This window comes from Toxotes jaculatrix, chromosome 19 (genome assembly GCF_017976425.1).
Source record: "Toxotes jaculatrix isolate fToxJac2 chromosome 19, fToxJac2.pri, whole genome shotgun sequence".
Taxonomy (NCBI): Eukaryota; Metazoa; Chordata; class Actinopteri; family Toxotidae; genus Toxotes; species Toxotes jaculatrix.
In genome coordinates this window covers 10,334,917-10,355,199 of record NC_054412.1, presented here as the reverse complement: position 1 = coordinate 10,355,199, position 20,283 = coordinate 10,334,917, and the positions used below count along the sequence as shown (strand labels likewise).

The 20,283-nt window shown below is 42.2% G+C and overlaps 4 protein-coding genes across 8 annotated transcripts in view; 2 read left to right on the top strand and 2 right to left on the bottom strand.

The window, feature by feature from the left end:
- LOC121199516 (serine protease 23-like) overlaps positions 1–11,790 on the bottom strand; it is a 94,570-nt gene extending 82,780 nt beyond the window's left edge. For 2 of the 4 annotated variants that reach the window (XM_041064278.1, XM_041064277.1), the window contains exon 1: positions 11,660–11,790. The gene's annotated coding sequence lies outside the window, so the exon portion shown is untranslated. The remainder of the gene's footprint in view (positions 1–11,659) is intronic. The other 2 variants (XM_041064279.1, XM_041064283.1) reach the window with 2 other exon arrangements.
- Positions 4,915–8,476, bottom strand: LOC121199519 (E3 ubiquitin-protein ligase rnf146-like). The gene is made up of 2 exons (XM_041064287.1): positions 8,199–8,476; positions 4,915–7,554 (listed from the first exon to the last, which is right to left on the bottom strand). Exon 2 carries the CDS (start codon positions 7,551–7,553, stop codon positions 6,477–6,479), a length of 1,077 nt encoding a protein of 358 aa, XP_040920221.1. The 5' UTR covers position 7,554; positions 8,199–8,476; the 3' UTR covers positions 4,915–6,476.
- fdft1 (farnesyl-diphosphate farnesyltransferase 1) lies at positions 9,852–16,576 on the top strand. 2 transcript variants are annotated; one of them, XM_041064285.1, is made up of 8 exons: positions 9,852–10,069; positions 11,947–12,044; positions 13,350–13,533; positions 13,695–13,823; positions 14,131–14,322; positions 14,676–14,852; positions 15,252–15,404; positions 15,491–16,576. In XM_041064285.1, exons 1-8 carry the CDS (start codon positions 9,971–9,973, stop codon positions 15,716–15,718), a joined length of 1,260 nt encoding a protein of 419 aa, XP_040920219.1. In that variant the 5' UTR covers positions 9,852–9,970; the 3' UTR covers positions 15,719–16,576. The 2 variants fall into 2 exon arrangements, with proteins under 2 accessions (XP_040920219.1, XP_040920218.1); XM_041064284.1 differs by lacking the exon at positions 9,852–10,069 and having other exon boundaries at positions 11,529–12,044.
- Positions 16,577–17,690: 1,114 nt separating this feature from the next.
- On the top strand, positions 17,691–19,867 carry LOC121199633 (cathepsin B-like). Its single transcript, XM_041064494.1, has 9 exons — positions 17,691–17,810; positions 17,994–18,079; positions 18,211–18,325; positions 18,512–18,627; positions 18,717–18,802; positions 18,882–19,025; positions 19,139–19,255; positions 19,566–19,694; positions 19,791–19,867. Exons 1-9 carry the CDS (start codon positions 17,691–17,693, stop codon positions 19,865–19,867), a joined length of 990 nt encoding a protein of 329 aa, XP_040920428.1.
- The last annotated feature ends 416 nt before the right edge of the window (positions 19,868–20,283 follow it).

Sequence of the window (20,283 nt, the reverse complement as noted above, 5' to 3'; positions counted from 1 at the left end):
TTCTTCTTCTTTAAAAGGATGTCCCCCTGTTGGCATCCACCTGCACGGGACATGTGAGCATGGTTCACAAACAAGCTAGGAAGAAGGACACTTGTTTTGCAGTCTTGTCAGGATCTTTTGGAGTTGAACACACAGTACCTGTAGTAGGACATGACTCTGATGCAAACAAAAAACAACTTAAGGCTGTTTTAATACCTAAGATGAGATATTAAATTAGATTTATGAAAGTTAATCCCCTGTCAAATTCATATAGTTTCAGTAGTTGCTGAGCCTAGTCCTCTAAAACACATCTGTCAATAATATGCACAACATGAATTTATAAGCTGTTGTTCATCTCCTGGGAGTGTTGACGCTTAAATTATGAATTGAGGGCTCAGCCTTGTTAGACCATAGGTGTACTTTTAAATCCCACCACTCTACACTTCAATTTTTCACCGACTTTATCTACAAAGTACAAAACATCCCATCTGTTGGAGTGGAGGTAGTGTCACGATACAGCTCCCTCTATCTTCGTCCGCTTGTCCGAACTGTCAGTGTGTCTGTGTCCGTTCATTGAAACGGCCATCTCAAATGCCGGATGATGAGTGTCGCAGTACAAGGGATGGGACCATCAAGGACAGCCGGGAGGACCCTAAAGGGTTCTTGAGAATTTCAGACCTCTCCATTAAAATAGAATGGGGCCCAAATATCTCCCCTTTGAAAGACAACCCGTGAGGTTCGCCTTTCAAAACAAGAGAGGGGTGCTCTCGTGGCATTAGCTGGTGTTGCCCGGCAGAGGTGACTATAGTGGTCTATTTGTCGTGTGACGAATGACCAATTTTAATTTGGATTCAATGGAGCGGTCAGCTGGGAGCAAGTACGTGGCCTACCGTTTGGCCTGTGGCCCACACACACAGCTCAGAGGAATAAAGTGAATTCAACAACAAGACTAAAGAGAGTCTAGAGCCATGCTAGCTCCTCTGTGAGGCTACAGTTCTAACATCAGTGTGATAACATGTTCACAATGACAATGACAATGATAGGCCTTCACTGCAGAGAAGCCATAAACCATATTACACACACACATGTATTTGTATTCAGTGGTCAAGGAAACACAGACAAGTATCTATCTGTATTTTATACTCTGTCATTGTCCGGACAACAATGAGACAGACAAGATATAAAAGATACAAGATAAAAAGTAAACTGAAGTTGGAGTCACTGGGTAGGCTGGGGAAACAAAACACACAGACGTTTTTTGAATGTCTTCACTCTACAGGGGGGACTGACAGGCTAGAATGAGATCCTGAGCCAAGAGATGGTTCCACTGTCACATCTCGCCCTTCTAATACGTAGAAACTCCCTGGGAGCATCTGTAGGCGGTTAACAAATGTTCCGAAATATTTGGTGGTGATGTGATTGACTGAGGATCCTTTGATGTGTTTCCTGTGTTGATCCAAGGTGACAATAAGCACGATAATGTTGTTGGAATAACTGAGGCCCACGTATCAGACGTCCATCACACATCTACACTACACTCAGCTGCCAGTTTATAAGGTTCACCTTGCTAAAAGTAATGCAGTCTAATATAACACCACTGCAATAAATCCAGCCTTCAAGCAGGATATAGTTCTGCAAGCTGTTTTCATCACACCCCTAAAGTGGCCAAAGGACCTTTAGCAACATTAATATATTCTCAAATTTGTGTTCAAACTATGAGCCTTTGATTTATTTAAGATGGGACTTTTACAAGTATTAATATTCAGATATTGACACGGATTGGGGTCCACAACATAGGTGAAAAGGTTTTGGAGGCATATTTGACTACTCTGTCTGAAAAGGGAGAGCCCGCAGGTGTCCTGACAACAAAAATATCTCTCTGTCTAATTTTGTTGTTACTTTTTCCTGTATCCAGCCACTGTCTATAGATTTATTATTCACATGGTGCTACATTTATGATCTTTTTTTTTTAAGGAGGAGTTACATAGTGGGAAATACACTTGTTCACTTTCTTATCTTCTTCAGAAGCTTAAACGATAAGGTGTATCCATTCATAGCCACCATTATTCAAATAGACACAAAACGATTACACGTATCATTTGAATATAGTGATAGTAAAATGACACTGACTTGAATGCAACTACCCAAACTTAGCAGGTGACACCTAATTTGGTGGGAAATTATGTCTGCATGACAAATGAGACACTCAACTTATAGGCCAGACAGTATTGAGGTTCCTGCAGAACATTTTTGTCCATGCATAAAAGAACACTTTAAACTTCTAGCTCAGTAATAAAGTGGCCACTTAGTGCACTCTTCCTTTTCCACATCTTGCATAGCACAGTCTTCATTAGATGACAGAGAAGACAGAATACAAACCAGAAACAGACTGTACAGTCATAAGGTGCCGTATTTAGAAATGGACAATACCCATAATATAAACTTTATGATTTTAGAAGTCATCATAGTAATGGTGTGACGCATCGCTGTTATAAATGGTTCAGTAGCACCAGGCTTAGAGAGGCGTGTCACTTGAGAGGCTCTAATGGTGTTAGGTCGATGATGGTTACAGTAGGAGTGAGGTCATTCCTGGCTCCTGTGTGAGATACCCTGTCTGTGAATTTCAGCATTAAGGTTAGAAATACTGATGACATACTGTACATAAATGTATAGGACACAGCGCGTGCAGCTGCAGCACAGAAGCCAAATACTCCAAGTTTTTGTAACAATATAACAACGGCACTATTACACTTACACAGATACTGTCTGTATATGTCAGACAAGTGAAAATAACCATCAATTTGCATGCATGTTTTTTTACTTTCTTACACAGTAAACATTTTGAGACTTCAAAATAGCAGTTGTATAGGAACACATCTACATAATGGAAGCCACCAGTCGACCTTGCACAACAAAAACAAGGTCATAAATAATCCACACAACAACAACAATGCTCTACTGTGGGCCTCAGGGTGGCGAGAGATGTGGGTATGACGGGACTATTTGTGGAGGGATTGGAGACAGCGTGTGTATTTTCTGTAGTGTGAAGAGTTTGGCTACACAAGGCATTTGACCAGGATATGATTGCATGTATGAGGGAGTGAAATTGCAGCTATGTGTCTGAAAACATATAGAACTGTTGTCTCCTGTCTGTCTGTCTGTGTGTTCAGCAGGGAAACTATATCTGGCCCCATCATAGAGTGGATACCCAGACCACAAGTAGTCATGACCTCTTATCATGCACACAAAGGGACACGCACTGGGTTTCTCTCTACATTTAACTCAAACAATGCTACTTTGTCAACGCCATCTACTTTACAGTATCTGCTCTTTCTCTGTCGTTGTCCTTCACACTGGCACCACGTATCATGTCTCTGTACGTCCACCGAATGCTGCGCCATACATGTTCAATCTAAATACGGTCACTGTTTCCATGGCATATAAATCTGTCTGTCGGGGTCTCATAGCATGCCAGCTAAAGCCATGTCCTACATAATATATATTACTTATTACTGAGTCCAGCATGCAAGCACTGCCACTGAATTTCACAACGGAAAAAGATCACACATTTGGTGTGATGTTGTTGTAGGGCCGTTTTGTCAGCCGGTCCACCACTGCAGTCTGCACTGAAGTGTCTCAACAAACAATGGATGGTTCATGGATGCCATGAAAATTTGCACAAACATGGTTTGATGAATGATGGTCCTTTAATCAAGTACTCAAGAGTACCAAGTAAAATGATTTTCCAACACTGGAAGCTGAGAAACATCCCAGCATATGTCTTGTTCATGTGGGTGTCACAGAAAGCATATTAGTAATGGGCTGATACACAGTATGGGTCAAATAAGGACAACCAAGAGACAGTCATATAAATTTGTCCATAGCCTCCGTAATGGTTCCACAAAGCACAATAATTGTTGGTTATCCTATGGGTTAAACCTAAGCTGCCAAGACATGATTTAAATACATGGTAGCAAGTGTTGTGATATTTATGGAGAGGCACAGCATATTTCAAAGGTTTAATATTTTATAGATGTAAATTATACCCAAAGTATACAAAATTAGAAGCGCCTCTTTTGCCAGTCAACATATGGTCACCATGGAAGGTACAGTGTGCACAGTTCTGTGGAAGCTCAGTAAAGACACTGGCCAAAGTCTGGCTCATTAAACTTTGTTTCTAATTCAAGTCACAGACGGACTGCACACAATGAGCCTGTGGTTTTCTTCAGTTGGCAAATGCCACAGCTCAGCTGCACTGATGGCAGTGGTCTTGTTTTTTGGCAACATCTACTCATCACACAAACCTGAATCAAATCTGCACATTCAGAACTGTATACTTTAACCTGCACCAGTAACTGTGTAGCAAGGACTCAACAGCCCCGCCGTCCCTCACAGTAATATTAGACAAGAGCAAAACCACACAGCTGTAAAAAATAACTATTGATGTATGTAGTAAGAAGATGAATTAGTTTAGTTTTAGTTTATTAACTGGTTTCTCTGTTGAGAACTACAAAACAACATTATCTAGTTAGTTAAAGCTACTTACTGTATAATGAAGGAGACACTGGCCCTCAGCCATAAATGAATGCAATCACATCTCTTTGTGTTGAATCATGTAAAAATGCAGATAAGAACAAACCAACATTGCAGGTAAGTATTAAATAATTTGACATTTTAGGATTAGGGTTATTTGCTTTCCTTCCTGTCACTCTTCACATCTAACTTCACAATAACTATTCCTATAAATTAACCAATGGGAGCAATCAAGTACAGTGTATACTCAAGCCATAAATGCAGCTGAAGGATTTATTTTTATGCTCTGTGTACACAGTATCTAACTGTTACAACCGCAACAGCCTGTTTGTTTTGACTTGAGTTCTCAGTCTCTGTTTGGCAGGTTTTCACAACTGCTGAACCTCCCTAGAGCTGGTTAAATGGTCTCAGACAACTTGTGGGACAAAGGCCACCATAGTTTGTGCAACAGCTCCATCCTGTGGACTCTTCAGGGTTTATTGCATTTACACTCAAAACCAGACACACATTGCAGACACAGGTTTATAGATCAGTTCCACTTCTGTTTCCAGCCTTTCCATAATTCTGTAATATATTCCCACTGTCTATTCGTTGATTTGAAAAAAACAAAAACAAAACAGCCAACATGTGATTTAAAATCATACATAAACACTTTAATAACTTGACAGAAACACCACAAGGGCTACACCACACAGACTGACATTTGTTTTAGGTAATTCAGACAGTAAGACATCAACTATGAAAAGTTCACAGTTAAAAGTTATAGCAGCTGGAGCAAAAGGAGAAAAAAAAAAGAAAAAACAAGAGAGCGTGTGAGGACAGCTCGAGCTCGTCCAAGTACGTGTCAATGCCAGTGCTTTGATAGTAGCCCTATCGAGAGTACTATGACAAAAAATAGAAATCCAAATGTGTCTCTCTACATTTATAGCCTAATACTTTCCAGTGGTTCTGCCAGTAGCCTTTCAGCACCCAACACCGCTCATAACAACACAAACAAGCAAAATTATTAAAGCAAGACTTCCACAAAAAACAGAGAATCTTGCCCCTTTGTAAACTTAAGACATATACACACACACACACAAACTCCAGTTTAAATACTTAATAATTAGCTCCTGATTAAACCTTCATTACTTCAAAAAAAAAAAAAAAAAAAAACCTAATCAGCAAAGCAAGAAAAGCAGTTTTTACCATCTGTAACTGGTACATAAGGTGCTACATTTAAGCTTGACTTCAATATCCTCAAAGTGAAGAAAAAAAACAAACATGAGCTCAAAGAACAAAGTGGGTGTAGTTTCATTTCAAGGACACTGTATTGCGTTCTCACAAACTGATGTAAAGGCAGTGACAAGTGGTGTTTGGTGCAATTCCTCAAGATGTTGCCTCAGTTTGTAACAATTTTTTTTGGCCTGGAAATAAGACTGTTGCTGAGAGCGATGCATGACCACCATTGCCTCGTAATGCTGCCTGAAACTAGTTTTTGACAGTAATTAACAAAAAGCAAAAAGATGTGTTAAAGGTCCCTCTAAATGGCTTTAATATTGTAACATATAGGGTGGAGAAACTCTTCTATGAGGTGGAGGACAACGAAGATGGCCATGAATTTATCTCTGTTAACTAATATCAACGTATGTCAATGTTTTTGCAATCTAACATCCAAGTACACAGCTGTGATTCATGTCACTGCTGCTACTGTCACTGTTGCCTTTGCAGACCTGCAGATTTGGAAAAAAGAGTAACACAAGAATATTTTGACATAAAATAAATAACGTGCATTTCAAGATCATAGTTGGCACATGATCAATGGGGGGAAATTCCCCCAGTAGCAGAAATAACACCACAATAAAGGGATTTTCCATTTGAAGGGACCTTTAAAAGATGCATATTAGGTTTTCAAACTTTTTTGCTGAACTGATAAAAGTTTAAGATCTGTCATCTGGAGAACAGATACCATTGTCCAGTTGCAGTTACACTTCTGTCACAGTGCACTGTCCATCAGGACTACGGGAGCGAAGACTAAGCGCAGAATTGGAGGGCCCACCCCCCGGAGGCATTCTGGCTGGCTGGCTCTCTCTTAGTGGTCTAGGTCTATGTCCTCTCCGTGGCACCGATTCTGCTCTCCCTCTCTCGCTCCCCCTTTCCTCCTCACTCTCACTGTTGCCGGATGCGTACTCATATGTCTGCCGCTCATTGTCTCCTTCCACCTCTTCCCCCTCTGGCTGGCTGACTAGGAGCTGGGAGAAAGACTCTTCTAGGGTCGAGGGTGAAGGAGACAAAGGACTGGGGAGATGGCGCCCCAGGAGTGTTGGAGGTCTAACAGGCGGGAGAGACAAAATCCCAAATGATGAAGACTGGGATTGGCCTGCAGTGTCCGATCCATCAGCTGAGCTGATGCGTGCTGTTGCAGCTGGGGTAATAACTGGTAAACCAGGGATGGGTGCAGGTTCAGGGTCTAACCTCAGTCCTGCCACTCCCTTCTTGGGGATATCTACAGCATCCCTCTTTATCTTGCGCCTGCGGCCATGCTCGTTCCGGCGATACTGCACCAAGTTCTCCAGGTCGGCCACATAAAGAAACCCTGCAATCAGCATCTCTGTGCTCTTCTTACCCTTGGCAAAGGCCTCCTCCAGCTCACGGCTGGTCCTCTCATCATATTGCCACCAGCCATTGCGCCCCTCATAGTACCATGCATACTCTCCACGGGAACCACCCCCTGTCCCTCCACTTCGGCTGATCCCTGCAGCTGCTGCCTTCAGCTCTTCAGGTGAGAGGAGAACCGGCCGCTCGAGGAAGTCCTCTGGGACTTCCTGTCGGCAGAGAGCACAACGCTTGCTGTGCCAGGAGGCACCTTTCACACACAGGAAACAGAAGACATGGCCACATGGGAGACGTACGGGGTGAACACAGCTCTGAAGGCAGATGGCACACTCCGGGGTGGTGGTGCAACTGGAGGACTCTGTGGCACAGGTATCTCCTACTTCCTCTATCAGTTTGGAGGGAGCCAGGGCATTTACTGAACAGTCTACTTCTCCATAACCTGCCATGCTGCAGAGAGACATAGAGCTGTTAAACCCGATGTGGCTCATAACATGTGGTGTATTACACAGTTATGTACTTGCATTCATCTAGTGTCTCAGAGACTGTAACATGAGAATGCTTCTGGTGTTTCCACTTGACATGCGCTGCTCTGTTGACAGTTTTGGAAACGCCCTCGTTTACACATAGCACAAACTTATGTGTGTTGCTTATATCCATTAACGCTAACCAAATTAGTATCACAAATGACTCTAGTATCTCTGGATTGAGTATCTGACGCAGGGAACTGGCTAGTATTTCTGAATTATCTTATGACTTTACTGTGACAAACATCATAACAAAGGCCCCCTCTCTGTCTGACAGTTAACGTTACCCTCACAACTAGGTTACTGCTAAGCTAACGTTAGCTACCCCACTAATTTGGTAGCTGCACCGGCTATTACTTTATCAAAGTCTATATTTCTTAAACTGACGTTAGAAGCTCGTCTGTTTGATGTGGGCTAGCACTGTAGCTAATATGCTTCACCGTTAAGATCGAGCATTCACCTAACGTTCGGCTAATGTTAACTTGACACCTACTATAGCATATGTAGCTAGTCTGTTAGCTGTCAGTGCGTTTCCAGCCTATTTAAGTACTCTAATAATATACTCACCTGCGAATAGGATACCTCTAGAAGCTTTCTTTGTGGAAGTGCAGACGGAGATATTTATAAAGCCGCATTTATATTTAGTTGTAAAGTTATGTACGCCAAGCAGTGACTGTGTTGCAGCCGGAGAGCAGCTCTGGCCAAGCCCAACTGACTTCAGTGCACCCGGATCGGCCTCACTTCGTTTCCAGTACTAGTCTACATGTTCTGTAGATCTAATGTATTTACGAGTCACCGTGAGAGCCGAGTCTCCTTTTCGCCCCCAGTATATAGTTTTGTTTTGGTATATGACATAAACTGAATGAAAGTCTGTGGATTATTTCACTTAATTCTTTATTCATTCATGCCCTGTGTCATGTATATTTCACTCATTATGTCATTCTTTGCATGGTGCCTAGACTGTAGGCCTACAACATATTCTAAAATATTCAGACACACAAATCATTGTACAAACTCTACATATATTTGGGGTTGTTTTTTTTTTTGTATATTTATACATTTTTGTATATTTATACTGAATCAAGTGTTTAATTTTATTCATATTAGTAGTAGCAGAGGTTTATACCTCTCAACATAAGAAAGTAAGCCCCGTGCAGGACTTCTAAAAAAAATAAGACATGAACTGAACCACAGGAATACTTTTCACAGCCTCTCTTTTAGGTCACAGATCACTTTTTTCAATGTAAAATCTGAGTTTAGTCACATGAGAAATTCCATCCACTCCCCCCAACGTAGTTCAGAAATCCTTCAATTAAAATTGGCTTTGTCTTTTCTCTTGTCAGGTCAGTCATGTAGTCACTCTCAGCAACAACAACTTGACAGTTTGCGACTGTCAGCACTCAGCTCCTCCTCTTGGTGATGCTCATGGCCATATAGGCATTACAAAACCTAGATATTACCGAACCTGCCCACTGCTGATGTATAGCTTCTGTCAGTCAAGCCACAGAGTGTGTGTGTGTGTGTGTGTGTGTGTGTGTGTGTGTGTGTGTGTGTGTGTGTGTGTGTGTGTGTGTGTGTGTGTGTGTGTGTGTGTGTGTGTGTGCGTGCGCGTGTGTTCAACTGTCTTGTTGCCTCCTCAGTGCCTCTTTTTTTCCAATTTGTCAAGTTCACAGAAGTATGAAGAGGAGATAGATCAAAGTCCACATAGTTTTGCCTCATTAAGCACAAAGTTGAAGAGCAGAAGAAAAATGAAAATGTTTGAAGTGCTTCTGGTAAATTACAGACACATGTAAATAAAATTACATACATATGAAAATATACATTACATCATTTCAAAATGACATGAAAACTTCTCGGTCAGACTGCAACCTACTCTGCTCTCCCTTAAAAGTTAAAAGTGTGCAGCTTCATCACTTCAAATTTACAAAAATACGCCAAGGGACAACACAAAGAAAACGCTGTCTATTCACATCAGTAAACTACCCACAGCCTACAGGTGTCCGCCCTGGTTTCGTTTATACCTGTTCATTGATCAGGGTTGTTGCTCTTTCGGATAAACAACGGACCAATCAGAAGCCGCGCATGACTGACAGCCCGCTGGGGCGGGGCATCACACCAGAAGCTCCGGTCGCTCATTGTACGCTCAGCACTAAGCCCATGACTCGCTAGCCAATCAGAGACGTCAGTCGATGTGACGGGTGTTTAGACCGAATGCCGTATTCTCTTCACGCCGGCGCCGCTGCTTCTGCATCTCAGCGACGCATCGCTTTGATGGGGGACATCTCGCGCCAGGTCCACACAGCTATTTGACAGAGTAACAGCTGAACACCTGAAGCATCATGGACATCCTGAAGTCACTGGGCCATCCGGAGGAACTATTCAACCTGTTTAAATTTAAGTTAGGGGGTTGCAGAGCCGTCATGCCAAAGTTGGATTATGTGAGTACAACCTCGAACACATTTACTGAGAATAAACTCAGTCATATGTACATTAAGACAGGATCCACCCGCGGGTAGGATGTGTTGTTATACTCGTCTCACGGATCGAGTAGCACATAATGTTCTCTTTCCGCACAGCATCAGCATAAACGGGCTGCACAGTGGCAGCACAGAAACCACGCAGGCCTGCACATGCTTAGTGTACACAACCTGGATTGTAATGGATTGACCTGCAGGATGCTCAGTTTTGCTCCTTAACGAGCCGATGGAAACAGAGTCAGATAATTGGACTTCAAAGTCAAATTAGATCTGTACTCTCACCCCCGCGGTGACACGGATACACGGAGACAGAGATGACCATTGACTTGGGATTTACATTACATAATGAGCTTGGAGGGTTCAACAGCGGGGAGAGATGCTGTGCGCATGTTTGACGGCTAATCCCACTGTTTTAACACCAATGTGACCCTCAGAGAGGGACGGAGTCTGCATAGACTGTAACATATACGGTTTGTCCTAGTCTTTACTAGGCCTGTACTTTGACATCCCATTTGATTCCCAACAGCAAAGTTAACTCCATAATAATCATACATTGTGCAAGCAAATCTAATCTTATTTTATTTTTGTCAGTATAATCGTTTTACAGCATACCAAGATCCACCAAATGCTTCTGTAAGGTTATGATCTTCAGGTTGTTGTACTAATATTATAATTATTATTATTATTATTGTTTTTGTAGTTGGAGTGTGACTGACAAACTGCAGAGATGCCACTGTCACAGCACCAAGTGTAAATCAGGGGTACATTTCATCACAGACCACCAGGTTCAAACAGGTAGTGCACTACTGTGTGATCAGTCAGATTTGGTGATATGAACTGAAACTGACAAGCTAAAGTAGCCCGGTTTAAAAGTAGCCTCTGACCACATGCAGCTACTGTCCTTCCCATTGTCTCCCACCAGGTGTCACCACAATTTGCAGCACACTTCCCCAAAAAATTGTTTTTTCGCCAGTGCTGTTATGATTTGTAGCTTTATATTAATCCACAGCATATTGGACGTATACAGTAACATATAATCCACTTATAATTCACGTACTTGCATGAGATTGGAAAGATTTTTTGCACTTTTTAAATGCGTGTGTTGACTACTCACCATGCGGAAACATGAACAAAACCAATACTTAAGCCTAATTTAACATTTTCGACGTTTGTTTTCCATTTCAAAACACTAAACCCACTAATGTCACTTTATTATTTTAATGCAGTGATATACTTTGCGACAAGATGTAGGAATAAAAGTGAGTTAAACGGACAAACATCCGTGCTGGAAGCAGATTAGGAAACAGTGAGGGTAGCTACAGTTAGTGATGTTATGGGTAGAGGTGGGAGGAGTGGGGGCGGTGGTCATAACAGCAGATCTACAAAATGTGCGCTTAGACCCTATCAACATACACAGTGAGGTCAGACTGTTTTCAGATCAGCGGAGCGCTTGATTTTATTCTCCTCGACGTCCTTCCTAAAAGTTATTCCACCTCGCCCGACCCCCGCAGCTCGCGTGTCCTCTACATGGACTTAGTGTTTGAAACTTACCCACCAGCTGCGGCGTCGACATGGACACCGTCGTTTTGTAGCTGCAGAGTCTGTCCTGCCGCCGGGTCTTTCGTATGGCCGGAGCTTGCTGCAAGTGTCCAGTCTCTCTGTCCGTGTTCAAGCGATCTCTCTCGGTGGCGCCGCGGGGCTGCGGTTCCTCTCCACGGTCCCTGTTACCGGGCTGGAGGTTAGGGGAGCGCGGCCTGCAGGAGGCCGCCCGACCCTCCAGCGCCCTCAGACCCGCAAGTTTTTACCGACACACGGCTTTCTTCTGTCTGTCCTGCCAGGAGTCCATGAGTGAGAGTCTGCGGACGTGCTACGTGTACCTGAACCAAACCAGCCGGAGTTTTGCAGCTGTGATTCAGGCACTCGACGGGGAGTTGAGGTGGGTGAAAGCTCGCCAGGTGGCTGGGTCTGCTGCAGGTGACAAGGGGTGTGTCTGCAGATTTTCTTTCTTCAAATGCAGAACTACGGGCACTGGCAGGGGCACCTCCCTTTCTTCATTACCTCATGCCTGTGTAAAAATATTTATGTGCTCACAAAAACAAAAATAAAGCAAAACATTCATATACATTTATACTGTTGACACTATCAGCAGCTTAGATGTTTTTGCACTGGATCCGTTGTGTTCTTTGGTGTCCGCACCTGAAATGATGGTGTTTCATGTGGAAAGTCTGGCACCAGACACAGCTCCTATGCATGCCTTCAAAGATAATTGAATATAAATAAATAATTGCTTGTCTCAGACACCCAGAATAAATGAACATTGGCCTCGATAAGATTTTGTTTAGAGATAACTTATCAATTCAGCCATAGACAGCAGCCTCAATAAACCAAAATAGACTGCAGATCATGGCTGGCCCAAGCACTTTTTTAAGGACATGAGCACATTTAGAGTCAGTGAAATGACAACAGTTCACATGCTCATCAGCAGTGACATTTTCACTGTTGTAGTTTGCTTATTGCTGGAGGATAAGCTGTAATCTCTGCTGAATGTCAAGCAAAGTTCTTGTTTATCTGTGAAGATGTGTTTAGATTGAGTAGGACTTAGCAGAGCACTCATTAAAACATATCACTTAGGGCTGCAACTTGTTGCATTTGTGGCCAAAGTACTGAGTAGTTTTTCTGTGTTTTTCTGTTTTTGTACTAGAAAATAGTACAAAATGCCTGGAAATCAACATTTTCAGATTGCTTCTTTTGTCCTGCCAACAGTCAGATTATAGAAAAAGATGCTTTTGATGCAGCCCTGCAGGAGGAGTCTTTATGTTTCTGTAAGTTAAGTGACAGGAAGACATTAGCAACAAATGACTTGAGAATTCTCCTGGTAACCTGCAATTACCTGCAGCAGGAATTCAAAAGGAAACTGCTAATATTCACGCCGGGGAACTCTGCTGCTGCTCTGTGTCTAATTTAAGCTCACAATTCAGGTCAGAACTGTCAGTAAAGAAATGACAGCTGTTTGTAAACACGCACCTTTAGTCAGTGTGTGTGTGCACTTAATATATCCTCATTCAAAGGGACTCTTCAACATGTAGGCTAACTTGATCTGCGTAGACCTCCTTGACATGTCTGCTATTTTTGCCATTTTGTAAATCAGTGACAAGGCAACTCGCTTTCACACACTTCAATGAACACACACGTGTTTTAAAGCTGACTCATGTCCTTCCTCCTATCTCTCCCTATGACCCAGACATGCAGTTTGTATTTTCTACTTGGTGCTGCGAGCGTTGGACACAGTGGAGGACGACATGAGTATCCCTCTGGACAAAAAGGTTCCCATGCTGAATGATTTCCACACCTATCTGTACCAGGATGAGTGGTGCTTCACTGAGAGCCAGGAGAAAGACCGACAGGTTCTGGAGGATTTCCCTACGGTCAGTAGTTCTGCATGGTGGTGCATAGAAAGGCAGTAGGCAGGTACATTAGGCTCTTAAAGCTTTATTTACTAATGGACTCCCAGAATAAAAGCTTAGTCACTCAGATTAAAGGCTGTAATTAACAGTAGCTACTATCTTCTCGTGTCCTTTCAATCCAGATATCACTGGAATTCAGAAACCTCGCTCAGGAATACAGAGACGTCATCTCAGATATCTGCCACCGTATGGGAGTGGGAATGGCTGAATTCCTGGAGAAGAAAGTGGGATCCATGAAGGAGTGGGACCAGGTGAATGTTAGCCTTGTGTTATCATTATGGTAGGACGTTGACAGTGAGATCATGTCAACATTATGTGTTTTGTGTGATAAAAACAGAAACACTGGCTCTGTTTATGGTAGCCCACAACATTAGAAATGTGTGAACTGACCAAATAGAGCAGCGCTTCAAAAGAATCATTGAGTAAAGGGGCAATATGTTGCAATACAACATACTTGGATGTCTCTCTGGATATTACAGTAACTGTGTGAGTCCAGTTATAAGTCAGTACTTTGTCATGCGTATCACAGTGCAAGTGTCTGTTTTTCCCTTTGTGTAGTATTGCCACTATGTCGCAGGGCTGGTCGGCATTGGTCTGTCTCGGCTCTTCTCTGCGTCCCAGCTGGAGGACCCTGAGGTGGGGCGGGACACCGAGCTGGCCAATTCCATGGGCCTGTTCCTCCAAAAGACCAACATTATCCGAGACTATCTTGAGGACACGCAAGAGGGACGTGCCTTCTGGCCACAAGAGGTAGGAACGTGTTTTTTTTTGCCTGGAATGTGTTTGTCTGTGACCTGAGCCCACAGTTTACACAGTGCAATAGTTAAAGAAAATACTTTTCACTGTTCTTTATTTCCAGTGTGCATTGTGAAATTTAAGTCTATATAAAAAAGATTTTATATAACGTCTGGTTCTTCTATTTATTCACTATGTGTGTATTGAAGCAACAGGGGTGCATTTGAAAGTAAACCCACTACAATTTAAATATTGACTTATATTTTATCAGCAGAATGTGTAGATTTCATGCACCTTTTTTGGTTGATAATCTGAAACAGTGAACCACATTATGTTGTGTTAACCTGTGTCTTTGTGTCCCTATCCAGGCTTGGAGTCAGTTTGCAGATCGTCTTGAAGACTTTGCCCAGCCGGAGAAGCTGGACTCGGCTTTGTCCTGTCTCAACCTGCTGGTCACTGATGCTCTGCGACATGTCCCTGATGTTATTGCCTATCTGTCCCGTCTGCGCAACCAAAGCGTCTTCAATTTCTGTGCTATTCCACAGGTATTGACTGATGTGTCCCTCTCTCCCAACAATGAAGTGATTTCATTTGATTTGTGTGACATGATGTTTGAACAGCACAGATTTTAGTGTTGTTAGCTCTGTGTTCCCATTCGTTCTGTAGCTAGGAAAATACTTAAACTTATAAAGCTTTTCCAAAACAGGCTTTAATTTGTTATTTAATTGTAGGGTTTCATCTAACAATTTCAAGTTCAACATTGAGCTTATTTTTTAAATTGAAAAATCAGTCGTTGAGTATATAAATTTTCTGAAATTATCAAAAATGCCCATCACAGTTACTTTTGCCAAACCACTGAAAACTTATCAAATAATCAACAAATTGCTTCATCACAGGAGTTTAAATTCTTCCATTTGACTATGTGTTATTCCTCTGTTGACCAGGTGATGGCAATAGCTACACTGTCAACATGCTACAACAACCCCATGGTGTTCCAGGGAGTAGTGAAGATCAGAAAGGGACAGGCTGTCACCCTCATGATGGAAGCCACCAACATGAGAGCTGTGCAGACTATCATCACCCAGTACAGCCAGGAGGTGGGTGTGTCGTTTCTGTCTCTCCTGCCTTTTCCCCATGTTGTTGCACACTTTAACACAATCCACCTTGTTCCTACTCTCTGCAGATTTTACAGAAGGTCTCCCTCTCTGACCCATCACGGGACAAGACCCTGCACATCCTGGCTATAATCCGAGAGAAGTCCACGCTGTCGCCGTCCAGCCTCCCGTCCAGGACCCACCACTTGTCACCTATGTACCTGTCTGCTGCCATGCTGCTGGCCGCTCTGAGCTGGCAGTACCTCAGCACTACCGCAGCACAGGCGCAGGGCACCGGTGACATGCAGGGAAAGTGAACCCCTTCACCCTCACCTTTCCTGGGGGCTACAGACTAAGAAAATCCTTCTGTCCACTCTGGAGGTCTGGCTCTCCTCTCACTAGAGGAACCAAAGGCACCTCTTCCCTCCTTTGCCCTCTTTGTTATGGCCGTTACAGGACCATGGACATATTCAGACTGTAGAGGGGCTCTGGTAGCAGGCTGGTCTCATTAGATTGTTTGATAGTGATTTGTGGTAGTCCATCCTGGACCTGGATTAATTACTTACACACAGTGTTGTGTAGTCATATTCACCAGCATAAATGGCACATTGAAACGGTACAGGGGGCGGGTTTATTCTCATTTGATGTTTATGCTGATCATGTTTTTTTTTCTTTTTTTTTTTGTTTGGTTTGTTTGAAACATTTTGACCCATCTTTTGCATTAATGACATCAATCATCAATCATATTTGGATATTTCAAACAGCGGTTTAGATTCATTTTGCCTGTTGAAGGTGTGAAATGTTCAAATATACAAAACACGACACTGCCTATTTTAGGACTTTGGGGAGCACAGTCGCCAAACTTCATTCAGTTTTCCTTTAATTTTGTCTCAAATCTTAGTTTTCTTATTTCTCATGTCAAATCAAAGCTAGCCTAATATTCCACTTGTTTCTATGGGAGGAACACTTAAAGAGCTGTTACAGCAGTGCACTTTAAAGCATTTATGCTGTATGTATGTGCTTTATAGATGTGGATAGCATCCCCTCACAGCAGAGCTTTGTTTCAACACTCTTCTTTCTTTGTTCATTCTTTATACTTTGAAATGGGAGAAAAAGAAAAAAAAACAGCAGTTCCACTGGTAGTTTTATTAGACATGTACTGTTGGAAGGAATAAGGGAGAACAAAGATATATTAAACATGTATAATTTCTGATACATTTGATATGAGAGAGAGAAATGCATATTGAGACTGCTAGCTAAAGTGTCCTTAACACAGCTTTGGTGAGTAGGAAGGCTAGCTCAGAGTAACCTTGCACAGAACCAGAGGAGAGCTACAAACATTGCTATGTAATGTGAAATTTTGATTTGTATATATTTGAACAAATAAAGAGGTGATATGATCTAAACAGCGTGAAAGTTGTTCATGCAGAAACAACACAAGTCATGTTTTTTTGTTCAGTCGGTTGATTTTGGTGGGTTGATCTTGGTGGATGATTTTATAGATTCTACACTGCAAAATAATTTTATTTTACAACACAGGTTCAAGGTGTCTGTGTATAAATGGAAAAAAGCATACCTAATAAACAAACAAACAAACAAACAAATAAATAAATAAATTATAATGAAAGATTTTCATAAAGTTAATGGTGAATTACATGTATTTTCTTTATCACTGCCAGATCGTAACTTTAAGAGCACCTGTCAGCCTTTGGAAAGACATTTTGTTAGTCACATGAGATTTATACTGATGAGGCACTCATTACACAGACATGTGATTCCTTAAGTTGTGGCTTGTAAAAAGGACGGTAAGAAGTGAGAAGACTGAAGAGCAAAGGTGTTTTGTTCAGTGAGAAAAAGAAGTTTCCCAGGAGAAGAGCACCCATTGTGGGAAAAAAAACAACACAGGTAAAAGTTGAAACTTAGATTTAAGGCATAGTTTGTGTTTTATTCTGTTAATAGTGCTTTAATTTCTATGTTTAATGACAATTGGTGTTTATATCATCTTTATATTTAATAATTGAGGAAGAGAATAAAATTTTGTGTATACTTGCCTTGATGCAGTTCATTACCAACAAATCTACTTCAACTGAAATTCTTATACATTTTTTCTGATAGTTTTTATAAATAGTTGTGTCTTGATTACAGCAGATTTTAGCTTTAACAGTTACTTATTGCCTGGGAAAATGTGGCTTTGATAAGACTCCATTTGCATCCTTTTAAGTTGCTTTTAACTTGGCAGAAATAACAACATATCTAGTAGTAATAATCAAGCTACTCCTGTTTTGCAGGATGCATCGACTTATTCTCTGTGCACTGGCGACTGTTTCAGTCACCTGGGCTCGGCCTCACCTCCCTCTTCTCTCCTCAGAGATGGTCAACTTTATTAACAAGGCCAACACCACCTGGAAGGTGAGACCATCCTAATCACCGGATCAGTGCTTCAGGGTGTTTGCTGCATTTCTGGCAACTATCTATGCATCTATTAGAGTTGCAACAGGAAAATGAGGGATTACAGATTCAATCAAAAAGAAAACATGTTGGTGTAGTAATTTGCCTAATCTTGTATTTTAACTCAATTAACCTTTGCTCCAGGCTGGACACAACTTCCACAACACTGATATCAGCTATGTGAAGGGACTGTGTGGGACCATACTGAACGGACCCAAGCTGCCAGAGGTGTAAGTTTTAACTACAGTGTACAACAGACCATGTGTGAGGGTGTGTGCAGGCTCTCACACGCTGAAAACAGGTGACAGTCAGCAGGTTCATCTTATCTGCCGTGCGTCAGTGACCGTCCTTTCTTGTTCAGGGTTCACAATATCGAAGACATACAGCTTCCAGACAGCTTTGACTCCCGTCAGCAGTGGCCCAACTGTCCCACAATCCAGCAGATCAGAGACCAGGGCTCGTGTGGATCCTGCTGGGTGAGACTGATAAAAAAAAAGAAAAAAGAAAAAAGCCAAATCAGCACAGAATAAAGAAGTGATGACAGGAAGCTCTGAAGGTGCTTGAAGATGCTCAACTCAGGGGAACCAAAAGATAAATCAAGCGCATTTTAGAACCAGCTACCACATTCTCATTGCAGTCTTCCCTTTTTTAATTTCTCACAGGCCTTTGGGGCAGTGGAGGCGATGTCTGACAGGTTATGTATCCACAGCAGTGGTAAAATCTCTGTGGAGATCTCAGCTGAAGATCTACTATCCTGCTGTGATGAGTGCGGCATGGGGTGAGTATCTCTGAAACAAAAATGGTATCCCAAGTCTTTTAAGGGTACAATGAACAACATTTACGGGTTTAATTTTCCTGCTGTTGTAGCTGTTATGGCGGTTTTCCACCTGCTGCCTGGGAATTCTGGGCAAAGAAAGGGCTTGTGACAGGAGGCCTGTATGACTCCAAAATCGGTAAGCGTGAACCGAAACGGCTTTATACAACTATTCTGAAAGTCTGAACTGAAACTGATGGTGGGTTTGTGCGTCGCAGGCTGCAGGCCCTACACCATCCCTCCCTGTGAGCATCATGTAAATGGGACCCGTCCTCCATGTCAGGGTGAACAGGAGACTCCTAAGTGTGAAGAGCAGTGCATTGACGGCTATTCACCATCTTATCAGAAGGACAAACACTTTGGTATAGACATTTAAAATTCGGATATAATTTGCCACCCCCCTACAGTATCTTTTCTATCATGCCCTGTCTTGTTTTTACGTTTCATATTATTGCTTCTATGTCTCCCTTTTCAGGTAAAAGCTCGTACAGCGTCCCCTCCCAGCAGGAGCAGATCATGACCGAGCTATACAAGAACGGGCCTGTGGAGGCAGCTTTCTCTGTCTATGCAGATTTTCTGCTGTATAAGACTGGTGAGGCTTCACTTTGTAATCTTTGTAACTACAAACTGCTTATACTTTGCAATAGTGCTGACCTGTTTCCAAAGCATTACCTTAGTTTACTGATTTTTTTTTTTCTACCCACGAAGCAGTTTAACTTCTTGAAGTTTGTTCCATCTTGAGGTCAGGGACCTGTTGTCCTAAGACGTAAATGTAGAAATAATTGGCAGTTAACTCTCAAATCTTGGATGCTGGGGTTACTTGAACACACCGCTAATCTAAAATCTCTGTTTATTTTTTTTATGTATTGAGCCCTGTGTAATTGTACTTTATGTTATTATAGGCGTGTACCAGCACGTGACAGGGGACATGCTGGGTGGTCATGCTATCAAGATCCTGGGCTGGGGAGAGGAGAATGGCACACCCTACTGGTTGGCTGCAAACTCCTGGAACAGTGACTGGGGAGACAAAGGTATGACAAAACCAGGGTCTGGTAGTGAATGTGGTGAGTGACATGGTAAAGTGTTGTGTTGGCCTTAAGTCATGTTTTTGCATCCTCTGATTTCAGGTTTCTTCAAGATCAAACGTGGAAATGATGAGTGTGGCATTGAGTCAGAAGTCGTTACGGGAATCCCACTCAACTAGATAAAATAAGTCCTGGTCGCAGACAATTGTCTAATCAAATCAATCAAGAGACATTAAAACAAAAACCTAATTTTGAAAGAGGCTTAAAGTCAACCATAAATAAACTGAACAACATGGTGAAACAAGAACTTTTGTACTTGTTTTGTTATCGTTCTAAATAAACCATGATGTTGATCCCTAGATTTACCTCTTTATGTGACTTCAAAATACTTAATACAAAATGTGTTTGTATTTGGTGTTAGAGCCTGTGTGTTTCAATATGGCATTGGTGGACTTCATTATAAGAGATCTACAGTACAGAGCCTGGGGCAGCCTTTCCTGAAAGGTAGAACTCAGGGCAGCAGAGATCCAAAATTGTGCTCATACATATGGAAGAGCTTCCACTCTTCTTCCATTTTAAGCACTGCAAATGAAGT

What these genes read in the sequence shown, in the direction of transcription:
- LOC121199519 (XM_041064287.1), bottom strand. Translation starts at nt 7,553, where the DNA reads ATGGCAGGTTATGGAGAAGTAGACTGTTCAGTAAATGCCCTGGCTCCC.
- fdft1 (XM_041064284.1), top strand. Translation starts at nt 11,734, where the DNA reads ATGGCCGGAGCTTGCTGCAAGTGTCCAGTCTCTCTGTCCGTGTTCAAG. An exon ending in GTGCCTTCTGGCCACAAGAG is followed by an intron (nt 14,323 to 14,675) that starts GTAGGAACGTGT and finishes GTCCCTATCCAG; the next exon opens with GCTTGGAGTCAGTTTGCAGA. An exon ending in ATTTCTGTGCTATTCCACAG is followed by an intron (nt 14,853 to 15,251) that starts GTATTGACTGAT and finishes TCTGTTGACCAG; the next exon opens with GTGATGGCAATAGCTACACT.
- LOC121199633 (XM_041064494.1), top strand. Translation starts at nt 17,691, where the DNA reads ATGCATCGACTTATTCTCTGTGCACTGGCGACTGTTTCAGTCACCTGG. An exon ending in TCAGAAGGACAAACACTTTG is followed by an intron (nt 19,026 to 19,138) that starts GTATAGACATTT and finishes CTCCCTTTTCAG; the next exon opens with GTAAAAGCTCGTACAGCGTC. An exon ending in TTTTCTGCTGTATAAGACTG is followed by an intron (nt 19,256 to 19,565) that starts GTGAGGCTTCAC and finishes ATGTTATTATAG; the next exon opens with GCGTGTACCAGCACGTGACA.